The 20,642-nt window shown below is 44.3% G+C and overlaps 3 protein-coding genes across 4 annotated transcripts; all 3 read right to left on the bottom strand.

Moving 5' to 3' along the window:
• Window positions 1-898: 898 nt before the first annotated feature.
• On the bottom strand, window positions 899-11,341 carry LOC136476210 (uncharacterized). Its single transcript, XM_066473965.1, has 5 exons — window positions 10,774-11,341; window positions 10,119-10,363; window positions 1,934-4,026; window positions 1,730-1,848; window positions 899-1,647 (listed from the first exon to the last, which is right to left on the bottom strand). Exon 3 carries the CDS (start codon window positions 3,966-3,968, stop codon window positions 2,988-2,990), a length of 981 nt encoding a protein of 326 aa, XP_066330062.1. The 5' UTR covers window positions 3,969-4,026; window positions 10,119-10,363; window positions 10,774-11,341; the 3' UTR covers window positions 899-1,647; window positions 1,730-1,848; window positions 1,934-2,987.
• Window positions 11,342-11,443: 102 nt separating this feature from the next.
• On the bottom strand, window positions 11,444-17,811 carry LOC136476209 (probable plastidic glucose transporter 2). Of its 2 annotated transcripts, XM_066473963.1 has the most exons (15): window positions 17,564-17,811; window positions 17,242-17,328; window positions 17,011-17,125; window positions 16,845-16,912; window positions 16,619-16,751; window positions 15,785-15,884; window positions 15,553-15,665; window positions 15,367-15,460; window positions 14,489-14,642; window positions 14,239-14,382; window positions 14,086-14,159; window positions 13,895-13,983; window positions 13,191-13,305; window positions 12,031-12,215; window positions 11,444-11,851 (listed from the first exon to the last, which is right to left on the bottom strand). In XM_066473963.1, the coding sequence occupies exons 2-14, from the start codon at window positions 17,321-17,323 to the stop codon at window positions 12,033-12,035; spliced, it is 1,464 nt and encodes a 487-aa protein (XP_066330060.1). In that variant the 5' UTR covers window positions 17,324-17,328; window positions 17,564-17,811; the 3' UTR covers window positions 11,444-11,851; window positions 12,031-12,032. The 2 variants fall into 2 exon arrangements, with proteins under 2 accessions (XP_066330060.1, XP_066330061.1); XM_066473964.1 differs by lacking the exon at window positions 17,564-17,811 and having other exon boundaries at window positions 17,242-17,478.
• Window positions 17,812-18,189: 378 nt separating this feature from the next.
• On the bottom strand, window positions 18,190-20,379 carry LOC136476212 (uncharacterized). The gene has a single exon (XM_066473966.1). The coding sequence runs from the start codon at window positions 19,134-19,136 to the stop codon at window positions 18,474-18,476; it is 663 nt and encodes a 220-aa protein (XP_066330063.1). The 5' UTR covers window positions 19,137-20,379; the 3' UTR covers window positions 18,190-18,473.
• Window positions 20,380-20,642: the final 263 nt, after the last annotated feature.

The following is a 20,642-nucleotide window of genomic DNA, read 5'->3' as shown; positions in this document are numbered from 1 at the left end:
GCTTTTATATTTCATCATCATCATGGATGAACTGCAAAATGAATATCATTACTGTGTGAAAGAAGGGTGGGTGGGGGGGGGGGAATACTGTGTGAAAGAAGGAAAAAAACAATCAATCATTTATATACTACAAAAGATCGAATGTGATGGTATTAACTTAGCACTGCTACTGAACGCCTTCTGTTCAAAGTTGCCATAAATTTCACCCACATCTGCCTTGGTTTGTGTAACCAAGTATATATACAAATATAACAGAGGAAGCAAAAGAAACACTTGAAGCTTAACACCTGGTAACACTAGCAAGGTACCAAAACTTTCAAGTTTCAACCAAGTTCTCAAAAACATTAGTTACAAAAAGGACCTCAAAATCTAAGCACTAATCTTTTCGAAAGCAAGAGCTAATCATGTATCAGAATACAAGACATTTCTTTTGATGGAATATATTACGCTATCTAAAACACCATAAGATGATTTCCATAATCTTCAGTTTCCTATGAAATTTCTAATTTCTAATATCCCTTCAGCTAGTAAATTTAAAAGGGAAATATTTTCTAAACAAATGATTGCACCAAAACAGATTCCACTTTACAAAATCAGGAGCTAATAACCATATTGTTCCAATTTCCAAGAAGTATTGCATGCCTTAAGCTAATAATTGAATGGTTGATAGTGTTATACAGTCGGCTAGTCAACAACTAGTCTGGCTAATAGGGCCTAGTCAGTCCTGGTCATCCTGTACATTCCACGACATATACTATAGAGTACAACTGTATGAATCAAGCAGCAAGGGTATAAAAGAACTAGAAGTTGGTCACTTACTTGTGAAAGTACTCCTCCATTGTCGAGAACTCCAGATCCTAGTCCAAATCTCCACATTCTTGCTGATTTGGTGAAACAAGGAAATCAGAAAGGAGCAACAATATGTAGTAGATCACAACCGCACAAGAGAATCAGCACATAAACATAATAAAATAGGTACCATAGCAGCCAGCATGAGCATACATGAGTAAACAAACAATGTCATCAAATGATAAAAAGCTTCAGTGCTCAGCTGACAACACATCAACATTAAGTAGTCCAACACAAATAGCAAGGCTGCCATCTATTGATCTAAATAAGCAAATCAACATTCAAATGAAAGCTGCCTGCATCTCCAGCTGTTGCAGGTCCACTAGAGTCTTCATCCTGTTCCATTCCTGCTTCAGAATCAGATTCAACTTGCTGCTCTTGTGCTACATCTCTCCTATCATGGTCACTGTCATCTTCTTCAGTGATGTCTGGAGCAGCTGCTGTGTTCCTTGGACGCTTCCTCCTCCTAGCATAAGTCTGGCTAACAGAGGCTGCTGCACGAGCAGCAGCAGCCCTAGGCAAGTTACGACCTCGTAGGCTCTCAGTTGCTCCAATAGTTTCATGCACATTAGCCCAAGTCAACTCATTACCAAGAGCTGCATGAACTGACTCACAATTTTCATCCACCCATTCATTTTCCCATTCAAATTCTTCAAGCAAGAGGGGGCTGCATATCTTTCCTTTGGAGCCAAGCTCTCTAGTTTTTTTAAACTTATTTGACATCTTTCGGTTGTAACTAACATATACCAATTTAGTTAACCTCTTATACTCCAATCTGTTTCTCTTTCTGTTGTGGACCTGCACAAAAAACACTGTAAAATCACAACGGTCTGCAAGCAATATTGCTACAAAACTCAAATTACTCAGTAGTAGTAATTACATTGGCAAAAGCACTCCAATCACGCCCACAACCAGATGTTGAACAACAAAGACTGGTTATTCTTTTTGCTAAACTTTGGAGCTCATACGCTAGGCCACAAAATGAACCTCACCAAAGGACTGCAACATATTTCGATATTAATCAGTTCATTATAACCAAAGAGAAGCCTGAGAAGGTAAAGAAACTTTAGTTGGGAAAACTTACATGGGCTTCTTTTATCTCTATGGCTTATGACTACTGGCCTTGAGAAGCAATCACCTTTGGACCTCTCATACTCATAAGCCTGATTGCTAATCTTGGTCAGTTCATTGTCATCAATCACCATCTTACATAAAACATCGTTGAACATGGACCTTAGCCTTGTAGCTTGTCTCTTGTCCTTTTCCCTTATGGCAAAAAACTTGGATGGGTTCAAGAACAGAGATGCCCCATACAGCTGTTGCTCCATTTGGTTTTCCCACCTCTTCTCATAGCACACCATTACCTCTTTAAGTAAATCTGGACTCTCTTTTAAAGCATCTTTGATGGAGCTCTTTGCAACATCCATGGCTGTCATAATCTCAGGAGCTGCGGGTGTGTCATCTCTGCCTGCTATCCTTAGAGCAATGAGAAGTAGTTGAGAAGCTCTTAGGCAATTTTCTACTCTAGTCCAAAATGGCATTGAAAGGACAATATTTTCAGCTTGTTTGCCTTCAAAAGTAGTAGACAAGTTGTTAGCATGCCATTCATCACTAACAAATAAGTTTCTTAGACCATTCTTGTGCTTATACATGCTTGCCAATGTGAGGTACGAAGTAGCAAAGCGAGTCACAGCTGGCCTTACAAGATCTGCACCTAATTTCTGTCTTGTTTGATCAAGAAGCCTATCATGTTTGTAGAGAAATCTGCACACTTTCTTTGCCTCATTGATGGCAGTACAGAAATCCTTTATTTCGCCAATGTCCTGCAACATCAAACTCAAGCAATGGGCAGCACAAGGTGTCCAAAACAAATGTGGGATCCTCTCCATTAGGATCCTTCCTGCTGCCTTGAAATTGACCCCATTGTCAGTGACAACCTGCACCACATATTCCTTCCCAATCTTGTCAACTTGCTTTTCCAACAAATCTGCTAACATCTGTGCATCTGCCATCTCACTTGTAGCATCCACTGATCCCACAAAAAAGGTCCCTGCTGGACTATTGGCAAGAAATCTGATGAGGTGGCGATGACTAGTATCAGTCCAACCATCTGACATGAGTGTGCAACCATATTCTTTCTAAGCTTCCTCGTGCTTCTTCCTCGGTTCTGTTGTCCTGTTGATAGCCCTTTCAAGCAAAGGTTCCCTAATCTCACGGTATGTTGGTGAGTGGTAACCAGGACCATATTGCCCAATGGACTCAAGCATAATCTCCCAGCTTCTCGAGTTAATGACGTTGAGAGGTATGGCATTTCCATAGAAGAAATCAGCAACATGGTCATCAACAACCTGTTTGGCCTCCTTGTCTTTTTCTGTGTAGTGCTCTAGAGTAGGTTGAGATGTCTTCGATCTATGCCTTTCTACAACTACCTCTTCTGATGTCTTGCATAGCATGGCACTAACTGACTTGGATGCCTTTTGAGTTTGTGGTCTAGGTGGAACAGCAGCAGCAAAAGAAGTGATGGAAGCTTGAGCAATTTTCGTTATTTCCTGCTTAACCTTTGTCCCCGAACTTGGTACTCTTACTGGTTCAGCTTCAGCAGCTTGTTCACCTTCACTCTCTTCATTTGCATCTTGTTCTTGTTCACCATCTTTGGCCACTTGCACAAATACAGTCCTTGTGTTCTTCTTCAATACAGTCCTTGTGTTCTTCTTCAATACAGTCCTTATGTTCTTCTTCAGGTAATCATGCATCTCTTCCCTAACTAGTTTAGGTGCTTTTGGGCACTTTTCTGCATTCATATAACCGCCAGCAAGGTGCTGCTTGAACCTTCTTATTCCTGCAGGAACTATCTTCTTACAAAATACACACTGCACAAAATCCTTCTTCATAGGATCTGGCCACCACCCATACTTCCATCCTGGGTCTTGAGATCGAGCCTTTCTCTTGGGATCTTGAGCTTGGGCAGCAAGATCTAATGGCAGCACTGCTATTGCCTTTTCAACAAGGGTTGAAACATCTGGAGCAGCTGAGGAAGCTGAGGCAGCAGCACCTGATGGAACACTTGAATCTGCAGCGGCTGAACCTCCCTCAGGGTCAGGCATGGTCACTTCAACCATGAGCTGCCTCGTTCAACCCAATTAATAGACGACCAGATAACATTGGTGGTTGATGCACCTGAACATTAGAAACAAACACATGGCAATATCAGGATACCTGACCTATTAAATTACCAAATGGCTAAAAACAGCCCAGTTAACAACAGTTCTTTAACCACCAAAAGGAAATGTTATCAGTTATTAAAGAGTAACAGGGCGTACCCAGTGCAGAGAGCGGGGTCTGGGGAAGGGTGTCAGTGGCAAGCCTTACCCTCGCCTATGCAATGCGAGGAGACCGCGACTCGAACCCGGGACCTTCCGGTCATAGGCGGTAAGACTCTACCGCTTGCACCAGGCCCGCCCTTCATTGAAGAGTACCAGAATGGGCAATTATATATACAGGAGGTGTACTGAGCAGTACAGCTGCTTGAGAGATAACTGATGGTGTGAAAGCTATCACATTTCAGTACCCAAGATGTAATTGTAACTTTTCTTAAGATCAATGATTGGAAAATTGCAATCAAACATCAATGAACACAAAACAAGCAATTGCGATTTATTCAGTTAGAGAATGACCAAAACTAACCCTGCTACCATGAGTATTATAACCACCAAGACGCAAGGTAACTCAGTATTCAAGGGTAAGCAAAAAGGAAGTAACTCGTGAAGAATAGCAACAACAGCTTGTCAATCTTCAATCAATTGAGTACCACACTCAGTTCACCAAACGTTATGGCTTATATTTCTTGCATGATTTTCGATAATCTTCCTCTGTTTGACATCTTTGTTAGCTGCCATAGCAAATTCTTTCTTTCTTTAAGTTTTTGCGAGGAAGCTGCCATAGCAAATTAAATGCGCTTGATCCGTATTACGACAGTCAACTAGCAAGGGATAAGGCCGGAGAGAGAGGGGAGGGAGGGAACAGCAAATAGGTGCTGTAATAATTTGAGCCCTTCCTATATGAAATGAAAAGAGTTGCACAAAAAACAAATTCCATTAACTTTTGTTCATAAAGAACACCAAACACTAAACCATCGGTCAGGGATAGACATGGTCTAACCATACGTGACTTCTATACCTTAGCTTTTATGCAACCAGAGGTGAACCAAACTTGACTTCAGGCCGATTAGCCTCTGTAATGTCATTTATAAGGTTATTGCTAAATCTCTAGCTGATAGACTGAAGCCTCATCTCCCCATGACCAATCCCAAGCCGCCTTTATTAAGAATAGGCATATCTTCTCCAATATAGTTATTACCCAGGAGATTATCCACTCCTTCACCCTTAAGAATTGGACCCAGCAAGCTTTCCTCCTTAAGCTGGACCTTGCTAAAGCCTTCGATCGCTTGGAGTGGGATTTCATTGATGCTGCGCTTCGGCGTTTGGGTCTCCAGGCCAGTTTCATTCCCCTGATTAGTGCCTGTATCTCCTCTCCTACATTCTCTATCCTTGTCAATGGGGAGCCTACTGCTGCTTTCTCCTCTCAGCATGGTATTCGACAGGGCTGCCCTCTGTCGCCTTACCTATTTGTGGTTGCCATCAATGAGCTTTCTATTCGCTTGCAACATAACCTGCTCACTTCCAACCTTTCGGGAGTTACTCTTGGTCCGGGCTGCCCTCCCATCCACTCCCTTCTCTTTGCTGATGATCTTATTCTCTGTGGCAAGGCCTCGGTGCAGGAGGCTACCAACATTCGCAATATCCTCCAGGAGTTCTGCAATCTGTCCGATCAAGTTCCCAATCTCCAGAAGTCCTCGATTATGTTTAGCAAGAATGTTGATAGTACTACGAAAGCCAGGATCAAGGACATCTTCCCTGTTCCTGACCTTCTCCCCACCACCATGCATTTGGGTCGTCCCATTATTTTTAATCATAATGATAGGAACAAAGCTTACGAGTTTATTATCAATAAGTTTAGGGCCAAGCTTACTACTGTCAAGGCAAACAAGCTTAACCATGCTGGCGACTGGCCTATATTAAATCTGTCCTTTCTTCCATCCCTGTGTACTATATGTCCACTGTTCTTTTCTCCAAGTCCTTTATTCAGAAGATCAATGCCATCATCAGGAGATTTTGGTGGGCTGGAGTTCAGGATGACAACCCAACGTCCCCTATTGCTTTCCGTTTTTGGGAAGATATCTGCCAGACGAAGGAAAATGGAGGGCTGGGTATTAGGGACCTTTACATGGTCAATAAAAGCCTTCTCACCCACGCTGCTTGGGACATAGCCACTAACAAAAAACCTTTCCTCTCCTCTGTCGTTAAGGCCAAGTATTACCACAATGGTCCTTTCTGGACTGCCAATACCAATGGGCCTCGGTTCGTCTTCTGGTCTTCTATTTTGCAGGTTAAAAAGGATCTATGCGCCAATTCTATCTACCAACTCCATGCAGGTAATAGCTCCATTTGGTCCACTCCATGGTGTTCCCTTTGGGATTCTATTCATGACCGCATGCATTTACCGGTCACTACTTTACCCCTTCTTGCTACTGTTTCTGAACTTTGGGTTCCTAACTCTCGTTCCTGGAATGTGAACCTTATAGCAAGTATTTTTTATAACCAGGCGGTTCAAGAAATCACTAATATTAACCTTGTCAATAGTGACCAGCAGGATATTCTGAGGTGGATCCCATCCAAGAATGGTCAATGATCCACTAAAAATATTTATAGGCACCTCAGTTCCCAGTCAGTCATCCAACTTCCAAATCAAGGATCCAGAAGCATACAGCCTCAGGCTACCCAGATATTGCAGAGGGCCTGGAAAAGCAAAGAATTATCCCCGCTAATCAAGGCGTTTACCTGGAGACTAATTCGATGGGCACTCGCCACTGCTGAAAGGGCAGCAAGGTACTCCACTAACAGTGATAAACAATGTGCAGCCTGTGGTGCAGTGGAGGATAACACCCACCTCTTTTCCCATTGTCACCTACCTCGGGCGGTTTGGTTCTCCTCCAATCCACCTCTCCGAACTGATAATCTACCTCAGGAGAATGACGGTGTCCAATTAACCCTGCAGGCTTTTATTTCCAACTTGACCCCTAATGCTGTATTTCACAAAATTCTAATCACCTTGTGGTATTAGTGGAAGGCGAGGAATGACACTTGCTTCCAAAGGAAGACTTGGACTCCTTGGCAGGTACACCACGCTGTGGCTGCGCATATCAGCACTAAGCAAGCAGGCATCGACACACAGCCTCAACTCACAGTACCTCCACTAACAGACTTGGCGAACAGGGAGAGACCACTCTCAGCCACAACCACTGCCAGCCGCCCAACCCCAACACCAGACAACAACTACAGAATGCCAGGTATGATTTTGCCTTCTGCTCCCAGGAACCAGGAAGGCGACACCATCCAGGGCCGGAGTAACCCGCAGACGAACAGGTTCATCCTCCACATGCCGACAATAGTTCCAGGCGTCAGATGCTACGTTGATGCATCAACAACTCCTGACCACCCATCGCTGCCATCAAGAATGGCCGGCCTGGGAATTTTCTTTGTCAACACGCAGATACAACCAGCGCAAACAATATATATCAAGGCGCACATGTCACGTGCCCAATCGGTGATCATGGCTGAGGCTGCTGCCTTAGCCATTGCTGCCATGGTGTTCAACAACACTGTCTTCCTATCAGATTGCCAGCAACTGGTTGGTTTTCTTAATCAATCAGACCTCACTCATCCTCCAGATTGGAGAATCAAGTGCTTCACACAAATATTCACCAACAGCACACTTCATCGACAGGCAAGGATCTTCAAGATCAACAGGACGCTCTAGCTAGACAGGCTTTTCCTGATTCTGGTTCACTTCCTGAGCCTGTGTGCTCTAACCTGAATCACCATCACCAGTGCACACAAGTGGATGCACTGACCTCTGTACATTTGCAAGATGTAACCATACTTTCAGCATCTTGCTGCTAATATAATATCGTTTGTTGTCCAAACAAAAACCACCTATATCTTATTAAATGACTAGTCAATTCTTAACAGATAATTGTTGACACAGTAGAAGACAAGGCAACCAATTTGCAGAGGGTGAACTGCAAATGCACAGTCACCCGCCAAACAATATAAAAGCACATTCGCTGCATTGGCCGTTTTTCTCTTCAGATCTAACCAAAAGATGGACTCCGTTTTCACCAAAAAACCTTCAAATTGCAGGTCTCAATACTAAACATGAAGGGTTGAACCCTTTTCACTTGAAAATTTGTAGACTATCGGTTGTATACCATTTATGTAATATCGAATGTTGAAATAGTCCGCTAGGAAGGTCCAGTCAACGCCGTAAGATCACCTAGGGCGCTCATCAGAAGCGTGTCGTTTGTATGGTTATTAAACTCTTCTCCTTAATTACAATGATACGCAAATCTTTTGCGTATTCGAGAAAAAAAATTGTAGACTATCAACAGCATTCCAGCAAGAATGCAGCCTGAATCGAAAACATTCAGTTGGGTGTTCGAAATATCAACAGCAGATTCGAGCTCCTGATGTTCTCTTAACATAACTAAATTACTGAAACAGTCAATTACTCAAATGTCAAATACATGCTGTGCTGCTGCCGCCGGACTCCCGCTGGCCGCTGTAGCCTGTCCCGCGCACAACTGTGAACTGTGCAATGCCTGCCCGCCTATCGCCTATCTGCCTGAGAAACGCTGGCCGGCTGGCGGCAACCGAGTTAGAGTTTGCTCGCGTGTGGTCACGCCCCCACGCCCCACTTGCCCGCCTCTCGTGCCAATTCGCCGCGCCGCCCCTTGATTTGACTAGGCCACTGGGGTCACTAGGCGAGTTCGGGACAGGAGAGAAGCGAGAGGAAGGGGGCGAACGAATTGGTGAATGGCCGGACGCACGAGGGCCGCTGCCCGCCGGCGCTCTGGCTTGTGCCTTTCTGGGCTGGTTGCTGGGCCGGCGGATGGAGCTAGCTGCTCGACTGGATCGCAGGTAGGCCCAGCACTCACTGGGTTACGAAAACTTGAGATGAGAATTGTTTTTATTTATATATTTTTTTTAGAAATAAATGCCAGCTTCCCCTCAAAAAAAAAGAAATAAATGCCAGCACAAAACAAGTTGCCATTTGTTAGGCCCCCATTTCGAGAGTATCTGTATTTTTTGCGAGGACCAGTGAATGTCATATACTGATATAGTCAGTCAGTCAAAGATTACTCCCGGAGGTCACAAGGCAAGAAGAAAATAGATTGTTTTCAGTTCTTTCTGTGGTTGTGCTTGATAGCTTATCAGATTTGACTTGACCACTCAGCTACTTACATGATGTTTGGTTGGCTCATTTTGTGGCGTGATCTGCTCACACCGCTAACTAGTTGTGCCGATTATTGTTTGTTCTAGGGGATGTAATCGGATAGGGCGAGAATGGACATGGGCCTTCAGTGCGTTGGTTACGCCCGATTTGTGGGTGGAAAGCGTTCACGCTCGCGCCCTCCTTAACGATCGAACCAAACAAAATTGGTAATCAACGACCCATTTTCCATTGCCGATGTGTAACCGTTCTATTTGCATTAAACAATATCTTAATGTCAAATGATGACAAGTACGCTCGGGATTCAGTTAAATTACGTTGTTCTGCCACAGTGAGGACGAATAGGAATGTCAGGGGTCGGGTTCGGATCAAATATCCTCGGATTTTGGGTCTAGCGGTTTTGGTTTCAGGGTCTGGTTTTTGCCCACGGATTTTCGGGTTCGAATACCCGAGGTCAAATTTAAGATGCTTTGACTCTCAAAAAAAATTAGAATAACTTATAATTTGGAATTGTGAGAGTACACCCGTAGGAGAAAGACACAAAACTAGCTCTCCACTCTTTTTTGACACCTAGAATAATCAATGATTTGGCTAGTCTTTTTCCAGAGCTCTAGAAATGCTATATTAACTGTGAATTACACAGCATTATGTTTGTGTAGCGTGGGAGTAACACTTGTGTAGTTCGGTGTTCTAGATATCAGTTATCAATTCCCAACTGTTACATGTTTTCGAATGGGTGGCTCTAACTGTGACAATCTCAATTGATAGAATTGCTTCGAACACTCTAATATCGAGGTCTTGTTTGATAGAATTCCGGGTGGCTCTACCCCCAGCTTTTTAATAAATAAACTAAGAACCGCTAAAGCAAAGGTAGTCATTATTTTTAGTTTCACGTAATGTAATAGAAGTTGAAGCCATACCGAATAGGCCCGGAGTCTGCTGCCACGAGGTGCTGAGTTTGTAATGCTGCGGAGAGTAAAATGTTCGGCAGGGCTAGCGCTCGACATCACGGGCCCGCGTCCGGACACAGCTATGACGCCTACTCCTCCCCCGCCGCGCCGCGCTCCTCCCCTCGCCACGGTGCCCTATCCCCACCGCGCCCCCGTCCTCCACTGCGCTCTATCTCTGGCTGCGCCCCTTCCCCTGTCCTAACGTCTTATCTCCTCTGCAACATCCGTCCGACCGTTACAACATATGCAGTATACTATTGAAACATACTTGTATAGTCATTGCAACATCTAGATGAAACACATAAAACATACATCTGAAACAGCTAAAACATTTGAAACATACATTTGCAACACACGTCTAAAACAGATGAAACTTATGGAACATACACTTGAAACATACGTGTGTAGCCATTGCAACATGTGCAACATCATATCCTTTTGCAAAATCAAAATGAAACACACGAAACATACAGATGAAACACATGAAACATACAGATGAAACGCGTGAAACATACGTATGAAACAATTAAAACACTTGAAACATATACTTGCAACATATGTATATAGCCATTGCAACATACGCAACATATAGATGAAACACTTGGAAACAACTTCTGAAACACACCTCAAACAATGCATGGCGCCGCCGACAACCACATGGCCTACCGGGTGGGGAACTGCAGTAGCCAACAATTGGCGCTCAGGTGCAGTGGAGAGGAAGGATGGCGGCAGACAAAGCAGCTGGGCATGGTGAAGAACGCCGCATCGGAGTAGTCGCCGTGGACCACGCCGTGTCGGCTCGAAGAACTCGGCGGCGAGTGGTGAGTGGCGGTAGGGAGACAGGAAAGCAGGCAGCGGTGCTTGGACGCGGTGCAGCATGCCGCTGCATTTGCGGCCGCTGTCGTGCGGGCGTGGTGAGTTGGTTGAAGAATGGATGAGGAAGCAGCAGTTGTTCGAGAAGGTGAGAGCGACGATTTTTTATTTTTATTTCTGTGTGGATAACAGTATTGCCTGCTGGGCCGTTGGGACGTCGAGACCCAAACATGCGTCCGGACGAAATAGACGCCTCACCCACAGCATTATCTGGACGAAATGAACGCCCTACCCATATCATCATCCTAAAACGTTTCTCAGCGAACGCAGCCTCGATGCAGTAAGCTAGGCATGAACTCATGGAGGCGGCAGACGGGCTGTGGTGTTACGTTCCCGATTTCTGACCGGATATATTCACACGATGCCGAATTAGAATTTCTCAAGACGGAATAAAAAAAGAATTTCTCAAGACGCGTTAGAGCTGGAACAGAGCGTTTCCGTCTAACAAGGCATCTGCATGCAGTGTTATTATTCGGAGTATATTTACTGGGTACACACATCTAATGCAAGGTAAATGATAGTTCCTTGTTTCAACTGTGCTCATCAACGGTCAAACAGTAGTGCCTTTTTTTTACTGATATATTAAGGCGTATATAGATGGAACAGATGACAACACAAGCATGAATCCTATCTAGGGTGGGCTATACAGGCATAACTTCAGTACATGATCTATGGAAACGCCCTGGCGGTCGCAGGCGCATATCTGGAACTTCCCTGAGACCATTTGTAGAGCGTTTCCGTTCTCAAGAGATGACTTCATGCTGCAGGGCCAGCTTGTTTGTGTTCAGCAAACAGCGTAGCCCCAGATTCCAGTCACGTAAAATATATACCTGCAATGAGTAGCGGTCGGCCTGTGAATCCAGTTTATGAAAAGGTAAGGCGCTCCTGGGCATGCTTCCTATTCACATGGCCTTATCATCAAAATTGTCAACTAAGCATCTTGCGTTTGAGTCAGCTCAACTCCTGTGCAATTCATCAATGTAAGATGATAAAGTTAACCAAGGTGTACCTTTATTGTGGTTGCAGGAGTGAAACTTCTATCTCTTGTAAAGTCTTTCCCTTTGTTTCTAGCACATGGCGCCGCACAAATATTGAGGCTACCACGCAGACTGACGAAAATATTGTGTAGAGAAGCTGTGGACCAAGTTGCTCCAGAAGACGCAAGAACAGCAAACTAACAAAGAAGTTCACGATCTGCCAAAGTTGCATTCAAGGATTGGATGTCAATGAGTAGATATTATTTAATTCTGAAAAAAGAACTCAAGAAACATGGATAAAACCATCTATAAAAAACAAGCACAAGTGAAGACCACTCTTGCTAGTTTGGACTTTAATTGTTAGGAGAAAAAAGTTTTTTCTTTAGCCCATAGTCACTAGTGACTACTGACTAGTTAGTTGATACTCATCTAACAACAAGAAACCCAAAGACCAAAACATTTTTTAGAGAGATTAAAGGCAAACTCTATCCTATACAGAGTACTTCTGGCATAAATCAAAATTATGAGTTGAAATTTCAAGTACCAGCACCAACTACAAACTTCCAAATTAACTTTCAATACTTTCATGTGGTATGTAGGCATGTAGCATATATAAAACTATGGAAATGGAATGTGGCAGATAATACTAACAAAAAAAGGAATGGCAGACAAAAGGTGCAGGAGGTGGGGGACACTCTTATGGTCTTATGAGAAAACATTAGCAGAATACATGCTGTGCCAATCTCCAACCATTTTGCACATTCAGGTTGATTAAACAGTTTGGCACCCTTATACGCCTTGTGACTAAAGCTGGGTTCCATCTAGCTGCTGTCAGCCTGTCACAACCTCTCCATTTATCAGTGCTATCAGCACTTAGGCCATTTACCATCAATCAAAAATTTAACTGGATAAAGGTGGCAACAGCCTGATTTAAAAAATATTTCTGTGAAGGGCTTCAAACTCTATGAAATACAAGCCTAGACTATCCACACCTCAATCCAGAAACATTTCAACACAATAAGGCTCCTTTTCATTTCTGTGTTAGTTTATGAGTTTGCTCCCAAATCAACTAAACAAAAGGCTAGACATTTTAGAGATATATAATGTACAATTCTTCCATACTGGTATGCTTACTCTTTTCCATCTAACAATTCACATGCGTGCCTGATATCATGGCTCATGGAGTTCTTACCCAATGTACAGACATGCAGAGAGCCATAGCCTTAGCTCGGATTTTATTGGGGAAAATCTCAGGCAAAAGAAGTCCTGGGACTGGGCCTGCTCCTAGTGAAAATGACAAGACAAACCTGCGAAAATCCTAGTCGTAAGTAACTGGACCAAAAAAATGTACAATAGAGTTATACTCATAAAAAAGTCCACAATTGTCAAACAGAACAGGTGTGCTATGAACATAAAGGCAAATGACAGAATTTTAGCTTCTGGTATACAACTCAACCAATTCGAAAATAGTAAACACTAAATACATATGGAGAACTGCTATGCAGCTTAGGTGATACAGCATCATTAGGGAAAACAGATATCAAGAATGACAATGGAACACGTACAGTACCAATCTACTATGCTATTAGACAAAGATCAACCAGTAATTCAATCTCCTATACAGTAGCAATCAATAATGGAAGTAGTAGAGGTGTGGTCAAGACAACATCAAGCAAAATAAAAAATTAAAAACATGATCTGAACGTTTCATAGCCAATATAAAGTGGCTTCCATTTATTACCAGGTTTTATAAAGGCAGGACAGAACATAATCATCTAGGACAAATTAATGTAGAATGTTAGTATGAGGTACCAGAGGTAGATGTTTCAATTAGTTCAGTTCCATATGAAACACACAGATAACTAAGCTACAAAATGTATCACGCTTGGAACTTACAACAGAATGCCACCAACTGAAAGATATACACTTGTAGAACCAAGATACTGACGGTTTGCTCCAACAACCTGAAGCCCCATTGCAAAAGCCTATACCAGTGAAGTGATGTCAGTGATGTTCAACATATTTTTTGTTTTTTCAGTCTTTGCAATTTTTTGATAAAGAAAGTGCCATTTATCGTGGTCGCTTACCATCCCAAGGAAACTCCCTGAAAGAAGCACTTTTCTACCTAGCTTGTCCATTAGAAGCATTGCTACAATTGAGCCTGTAAGACAGCACACAAAAAATAAGTCATCTGATTAAATGAACATAATACCACTGTATAAGAACAACTTTGAGTGCACCTGATAGATTTGAAATCCCCATGCATATGTTGGCAAGGTTAGAGGGCACCCCCACACTTCTGAACACAGTTGATGAGAAATAGAACACAGAATTTATGCCGGATAACTGTTGTAAAGCAAAGAGCGTTGCGCCAATAAAAACAACTGTACCAAAAAAGGGACTTGTAATGAACAAACTTCACGGCCAGACTGAACTCAGGTTATTAGAAGTGCATAAATGCAACAAAAAGAATAACAGAATAGCTTGTACCATTAAAGTGGCGACCATAGAACAACTCTGAGTACCTCACACTTTCTCCATCATCTCCTCTTTCAGATCTAGAAAGTTCTGCCATGGCATATTTTACATGAAGGGGGCCTAGAAGCTTTTCAAATTGCATCTCTGCTTCACTTATTCTTCCACACTGCATACAAGAACAGGCCTCATCAAATCACTCTGGAGTCTGGAAGTTTCTCAAATTTTTTTTTTTATCGAACACACAGGAGACTGTACAGGGTAATGTGTACTTAATACAGTCTACTTGTTATTTTTTGTTAGCTATCTGAGGTGTTAATTAGCATCAAACTTGCAGTTAGTGACTAAATACACTAGCATTTGTGTACACGTTGATCTCCATAAGGCAAGTTGGCCCCTCCTAGAAGTTGTTCCTAGCTACGCCACTGCTCAAGGGGTAAGGCTCGAACACAAGAACACACATACACAAACCACATATATCAATCCATACATACAGTCACTGGCAGAGCTTGACCAAAGGGCCATGGCCCTCCCTAATTTTCCATATTGCTTTGAAGTTTTATACTTAATTATGCTTAAACACTGCTAACCTGGCTATTTTAGCACTAGTGGCCCCAACATTTATGTGAAGCTTCGCCACTGCATACAGTTAGTGGCTTTGACAATCAATATATCGCATCATAGTCATTGTGAAGTATGCAGTACTAAATACTGAAGCAACATGAGAAATGAGGTTCGTCGACCCATGCCATTCATGTAACCCAACCATTTTCAACAGGTAAAAGAAAAACAGCAGCATCCATATGGGTGACCAAAGAAACAAACATGCATGTTTGACTTGATAAATCAGAAACATAGCATAGAAACCAAGCAATGTGAAAAAGCAGAAATACCTTATAGAGCCACTGGGGGCTCTCAGCACAAAACTCCATACCAAGTGCTTGTAAAGTCGCTGGGATAGTGGCAACCCAGAAACACACTCTCCACCTGCCAACGGCAATAATAACATTGGTACATATAAATTTCACAAATATTAACTTCAAAAGGCATGTAAAGGACTAAAACAGAAAGCTTCTAACCATCTATCGATATCTTTGACAGGTGTACCAACTAGGAGTGATACTATAATTCCAAGGCAGGTTGCAATTTGAACAAAGCTACCATATGTACCCCTCACTGTAGGAGGAGAAACCTGCATTCCATCAGAGGTGGACATAGACAAAGAACCAGATGAAAATTATATCAGAATAGAAGGTAAACCATGAGTGAGAACTTTATCAATAGTCATTTAAGAAAACATGATCTACATACCTCCGTTATATAAAGTGAAGCAACTGGTGGACCCAATCCCATCCCTGTTCCTACCAAAAATCTTCCAAGGAGCATACCCTCCAAACTATTGGTGAGAGCACTGCAATTGTATGGTATTGTTTTAGTTACTTCTCATCATTAGCAATATTCTTACTCTCGGGCTTCTATGAGTGGCCAAGGAGCTTTCACAGTGCCCACATGAAAATGTAACAGGTAAACTAAGTTTACCCCATATTTGGAAGAACTGCACGGTTCTTACAGGACCATTACATTATGTTACTTTACATCATTGTTCAGTTACTTTGTGTTAATAAGGAAAATTGTATTGTATCTTTGGCTGGGCGAGGAGCTTCCTGTGCTCACATGATACCACGACAAGTAGACTCCCACGTACCTCATATGAAGTAGCCTAACACAGCTGTCAGGACTATCATCATATTCATGGTTCATCTCCTAAATCTTAATAAAGTTAAATTGTAAAAAAAATCATAACGATTAGTTCATGGATTACTCAAGCAGTGCCTGTAAAAAAAAGAGGTAGATATTTGACCCACAATTCAATTTTTCAGCAATTCTACAGAAGCAACAATAGACCGGCAACCAGTCAGCAGGACACTAGTCCAAGAGACCAATTCACCAGCAAGGCAGTCACCAGATGGTACACCCAAGGTCCAAGTAGTAGTACTTAATTGTTTGACAAAAAAACAGACAACTTCCACTGACTCAACCAAAGAATAATGAATGCGAGCAAGTGGCAACTAAATACAACATTAAACCAATCAGAGACAGGATCTAGTGAAAGAGAAAGACAAATCAAGTGGCACATGATGTTACCTTATGGCAGCACCAATGATCATAGGCAGTGCACTGAGCTGGAACGCACGGCGTCGCCCAATCCCGTCGGCGATGGAGCCGCTGAAGAGGCACCCAACAAAAGCTCCTCCCAAGCAGATACTCACCACGAGCCCTGCACCCAACAGAAGCACAAGCACAACTTGAGTATAACAAGTAAATAAACTGACCAAAACCACCAGAACTAACTGAAGAAATGCCCACATACCTTCAGCAAGCGTGTTGCCGGCGAAGCCAAGGTCAGCGGAGATGCTCTCCAAGGGCTCGTTCACCACCCTGCGTCATCACCATCACGGCACCAAATGAGCACGAGTTTCAGATGAGGGCAACAGAGCCATCAGAAGTGCTGAAAACGTGGGCGGAAGGGCACGCACCCGGAGTGGTATCCAAAGAGGAACGAGGTGAGCGTGGCGACACAGACATGCGGCAAGGACATGCGCCACGACGGCCCCGCGCCGCCACCGCCGCTGCCGCTGTCCGTCATTCTCACTGCGGAAATGGAAATGGAAACGGAAACGGAAATGGGAAAAGGAAATGAGATTCAAATCTCACCATAAATTAACCAGTGGTAAGAGGAACGGGGAAAACCCGAGCAGGGTACGAACTTGGCGTCTCGACGTCGGGTTCCATGGCGGTTTCCCTGGACGGCACGCGCTTGTAGACGGAGGAGTCAAGCTTCCACCGCATCGCCGCTGATTCCACAGAGACCAATAAGCGATTAAGCGATTCGGCCGCAGAGCCAGTACAGCATGGGGAAAGGATTGGAGGGTTCGGGAATGAGGACCCGAGCGCGGGGGGAGAGAGAGATCTGGGCCGGTCCCAGGGGAGGAAGGTGAGCGACGTGGGGAGGAGGAGGGGGCCGGGCGGGTCGGTGTATTAATATAGCGGCGGTTAAGTAAATTAATCGGGAGTAGGAGGCTTGTTTACCTGGCCACCGCGTGCGCCTGCATCAGATCGCGCGGGGGAGGCGACGTGTCCGCCGTGCGGTGCTGGTGCAGTGAGGGCGGAGGCGGCGCCGGATCTCGGGAGGACGGAGGGAGCCCAGGGATTGCTTCGGCGTTGGTTATTAGTCAGATGATGATTGATCCCGGGCGGGTGGGTTTGGCGAGGGAGCACGGAGACCGAGAGGAGGGTGGTGGAGCCGTGGAGGCCTGCCTGCCGAGCTGCCGGCGCGGAGATCGCGGGTGGGGAGGTGGGGGGAAGTGGAAGGGGAGCTCGGGGAGGCCGTGCCGTGATGAGGTCGTGCTGCCGGCCAACACGGGGGTGACACGCAGCCAGCCACCTTTGCTTTCGGAGGATACCACTGTCGGCTGTCGGTTGCTGCTGCAGCAAGAGGCAGGAGCGCACGGAGGAGGGAAGGACATTTGCGTGCTAGCCCTTGATATTATTAAATTTACTCGGAACAAAGAAAAAGCCTATACATAAGCCATTTCCGAACTTATTAGGTTATTCTAGAATGACATTCAAGTCTTTGAATTATTGAAATGCATTTTGGATTCTTAAACTTGTCTTAGATGCCATCTAGATCTCTCACACTCGAAATACCAATTTTAGTTTCTCACACTTTTATCTAGAGTGTCATCCAAGACATAGAAATTATCATAGGATGTCATCTACTACCTCCGTCCTAGAAAACATGTAAATCTTGCTTTTTGAGATAAGATTAGTGTACATGTAAAATTACGCATTTGCTCATCCTCTATCATTTTAGAATGTTTTTCTCATGGATAGATAGAGTGTGGTAGTTTTTAGGTATTTTTAATAGGTGGGTCCCATTGAAAATTGTGATCTCTAGCTCTAGAATTACTTTTTTTTAGACAAGATTTGAAATACAGGATTACGTTCTTTTTGGGACGGAGAGAGTAAATCCAAACATATCTTGAACACCACTCCGCGCCTTGACATGATATGCCATAGTGAATTTCAGTGGCTTAGACGGTCTACAACGAGGAAGACCTAAACGTGAGACGCGTTTGGTAGATTGGGTTGCACACAGTAGAATGGATAGGCAGCCAAAACTCCCATTTTCCAACCGAGGACGCAAAAGAGAAACAGAACGGCGCCCACCAAGCCCCGCCAAGCGCCGCGGACCCGCCTTGCCCCACCGCGGAGCCGCCTCGCCGCGCCGGCGACTCACCGCCGCGGTCCTGCCTCGCCGGGCCACGCGCTCCTCCGTGCGCCTCTCCACCTCCTGCATCAGCACGCCGCCCTCCGTGAGCACCACGACCTCTGCCACGCACACGGACGCCGAGGCCGAGACCGGCGCCCGGCGGCACTCCACGCGCCACCCCTCGCCGCCGCGACGCCGCAAGAAAACGCCCTCCGCCGCGACCTCCTCCCCGGCGAGCACCTCGAAGCGCGCGCCCTCGACGGCAGCGACGGGTTCGGCGCTCGTGTACGCGTACGCGTCCCCGCTGGAGACCCGGCAGAGCGTGACCTCCGCGGCCACGGCCGGCGGGAGCGCGCGGCCGTTGAGCCTCAGCGCCGCACCGCCGAGCATGAGCGCGAGGAGCTTCTCGAGGGAGGGGGCCCGCGATGCCGAAGTCACCAAGGCCGAGCTCGCGCGCCGCAGAGGATTGGGTCGAGGAGAGAGAGAAAGGCATATTTGGGTTGCCGCTGGACTCCGACGCAAACTGCGTCTTTGTTTTGGTTAATTTGTTGGACCGACGTTTTTTCACCGGACGACGTATATTTGGGTTTGGGTGCCGTGATGGGTACGCCGTTGAAGATAGTCTTAGATCTTGAGCTATGGGTCTCACGTGAGGATAGTGTCAACATGTCAGATTTTAGTTCCAGAGCTCCATCCATATACTCTTTCTACCTTGCACTTTGAGATAGTTGATTATATATGTGTAGTCATTGTGGGATCTACTCCTAGAGAGTGAAGGAGAGGATTAGCTAAATTCAAGAGCAACACCATGTGAACAAATGATGTATTGTAAATAAAAATTCTTTTGTGGCAAGTACTCCATACATAGATAGTACAAGTTTTACAGGAAGTTTTGTTTTTTTCCAGATTCATTTCTTTTGCTATGACTTAAACATATAAATATATCTAGATGTATATATAGTAAAACTAATGTATTTAGAAAAGTAAAAAAGTTTCATAATTTGTAATAGAGAGAGTATAAAGTAGCTCCCGGGACTAGGACTATCCGAATCTCATCCATATATAACAGGCCCACAAAAGCCATAAAGGTCCACCTTAACATGCAACTAATTACAACATTGTGCAATTAATAAAAATAGGTTAAAACATAGATGTTCTTGGATGACTAAAAAACATTTAGACGCAGATGGCTGAAGTATGCTACAGAACAGATAAACCTTCCGTGACTTACACATTCGCTACATTGGTTGCTTATCTCTTTTGGTCCTTGTCGATGGATCGTTTGAAAGATAAGCATTTCTTATGCCATTTTTTTGGACCCTAAAATTGATGTTTAAGATCGACATGGTATTGCTTTATGTTATGGAACTCTTAGGTCCCCTCAACGAGAAAATCTAGATTTTCAACGTGCGCAAAGAAATTTTCTTTGGAATCTTTGAGGAGAAAAATGAGCCAGTAACAACTTTGAGAAAGAAGCATGGCTCTCTTCCAGTTGAGGAGGGATGGACCGACCTATTTTTTATGGGAGAATTATCTATTTGGCACTGAAATAAACCGGTCTTTCATATTTTGCACTAAAAATTTTGAACTTTCTTACCTGGCACCAAGTTGAAATTTTCTTCCGTAAATAGCACTACCGTCTATTTTCACCTGTAACGATGTTAAGTGGCTTGCAAAATGACGTAAGTGCCCTTGTTTGTAGTAGGCGTTTGGAGCATGCACGCACGCTGCTGCTACTTCTGCACGCATGCTGCTGCTGCTACACAAGGCTGCTTGCTGCGTTCATCATGACCTTGGACTCATCGAAGCTGAGCACGCCGTCGCCGTCGAAGTAGTAGGCCAGCGCACTCTCGCTGCTGACGGTCGACTCCGGTGAGGAGACGTCGCTGGTGGGCG

The sequence above is a fragment of the Miscanthus floridulus genome, chromosome 8, assembly GCF_019320115.1.
Source record: "Miscanthus floridulus cultivar M001 chromosome 8, ASM1932011v1, whole genome shotgun sequence".
Taxonomy (NCBI): Eukaryota; Viridiplantae; Streptophyta; class Magnoliopsida; order Poales; family Poaceae; genus Miscanthus; species Miscanthus floridulus.
Note: the sequence above shows the minus strand (reverse complement) of the source record. Positions and strands in the feature narration are given on the sequence as shown.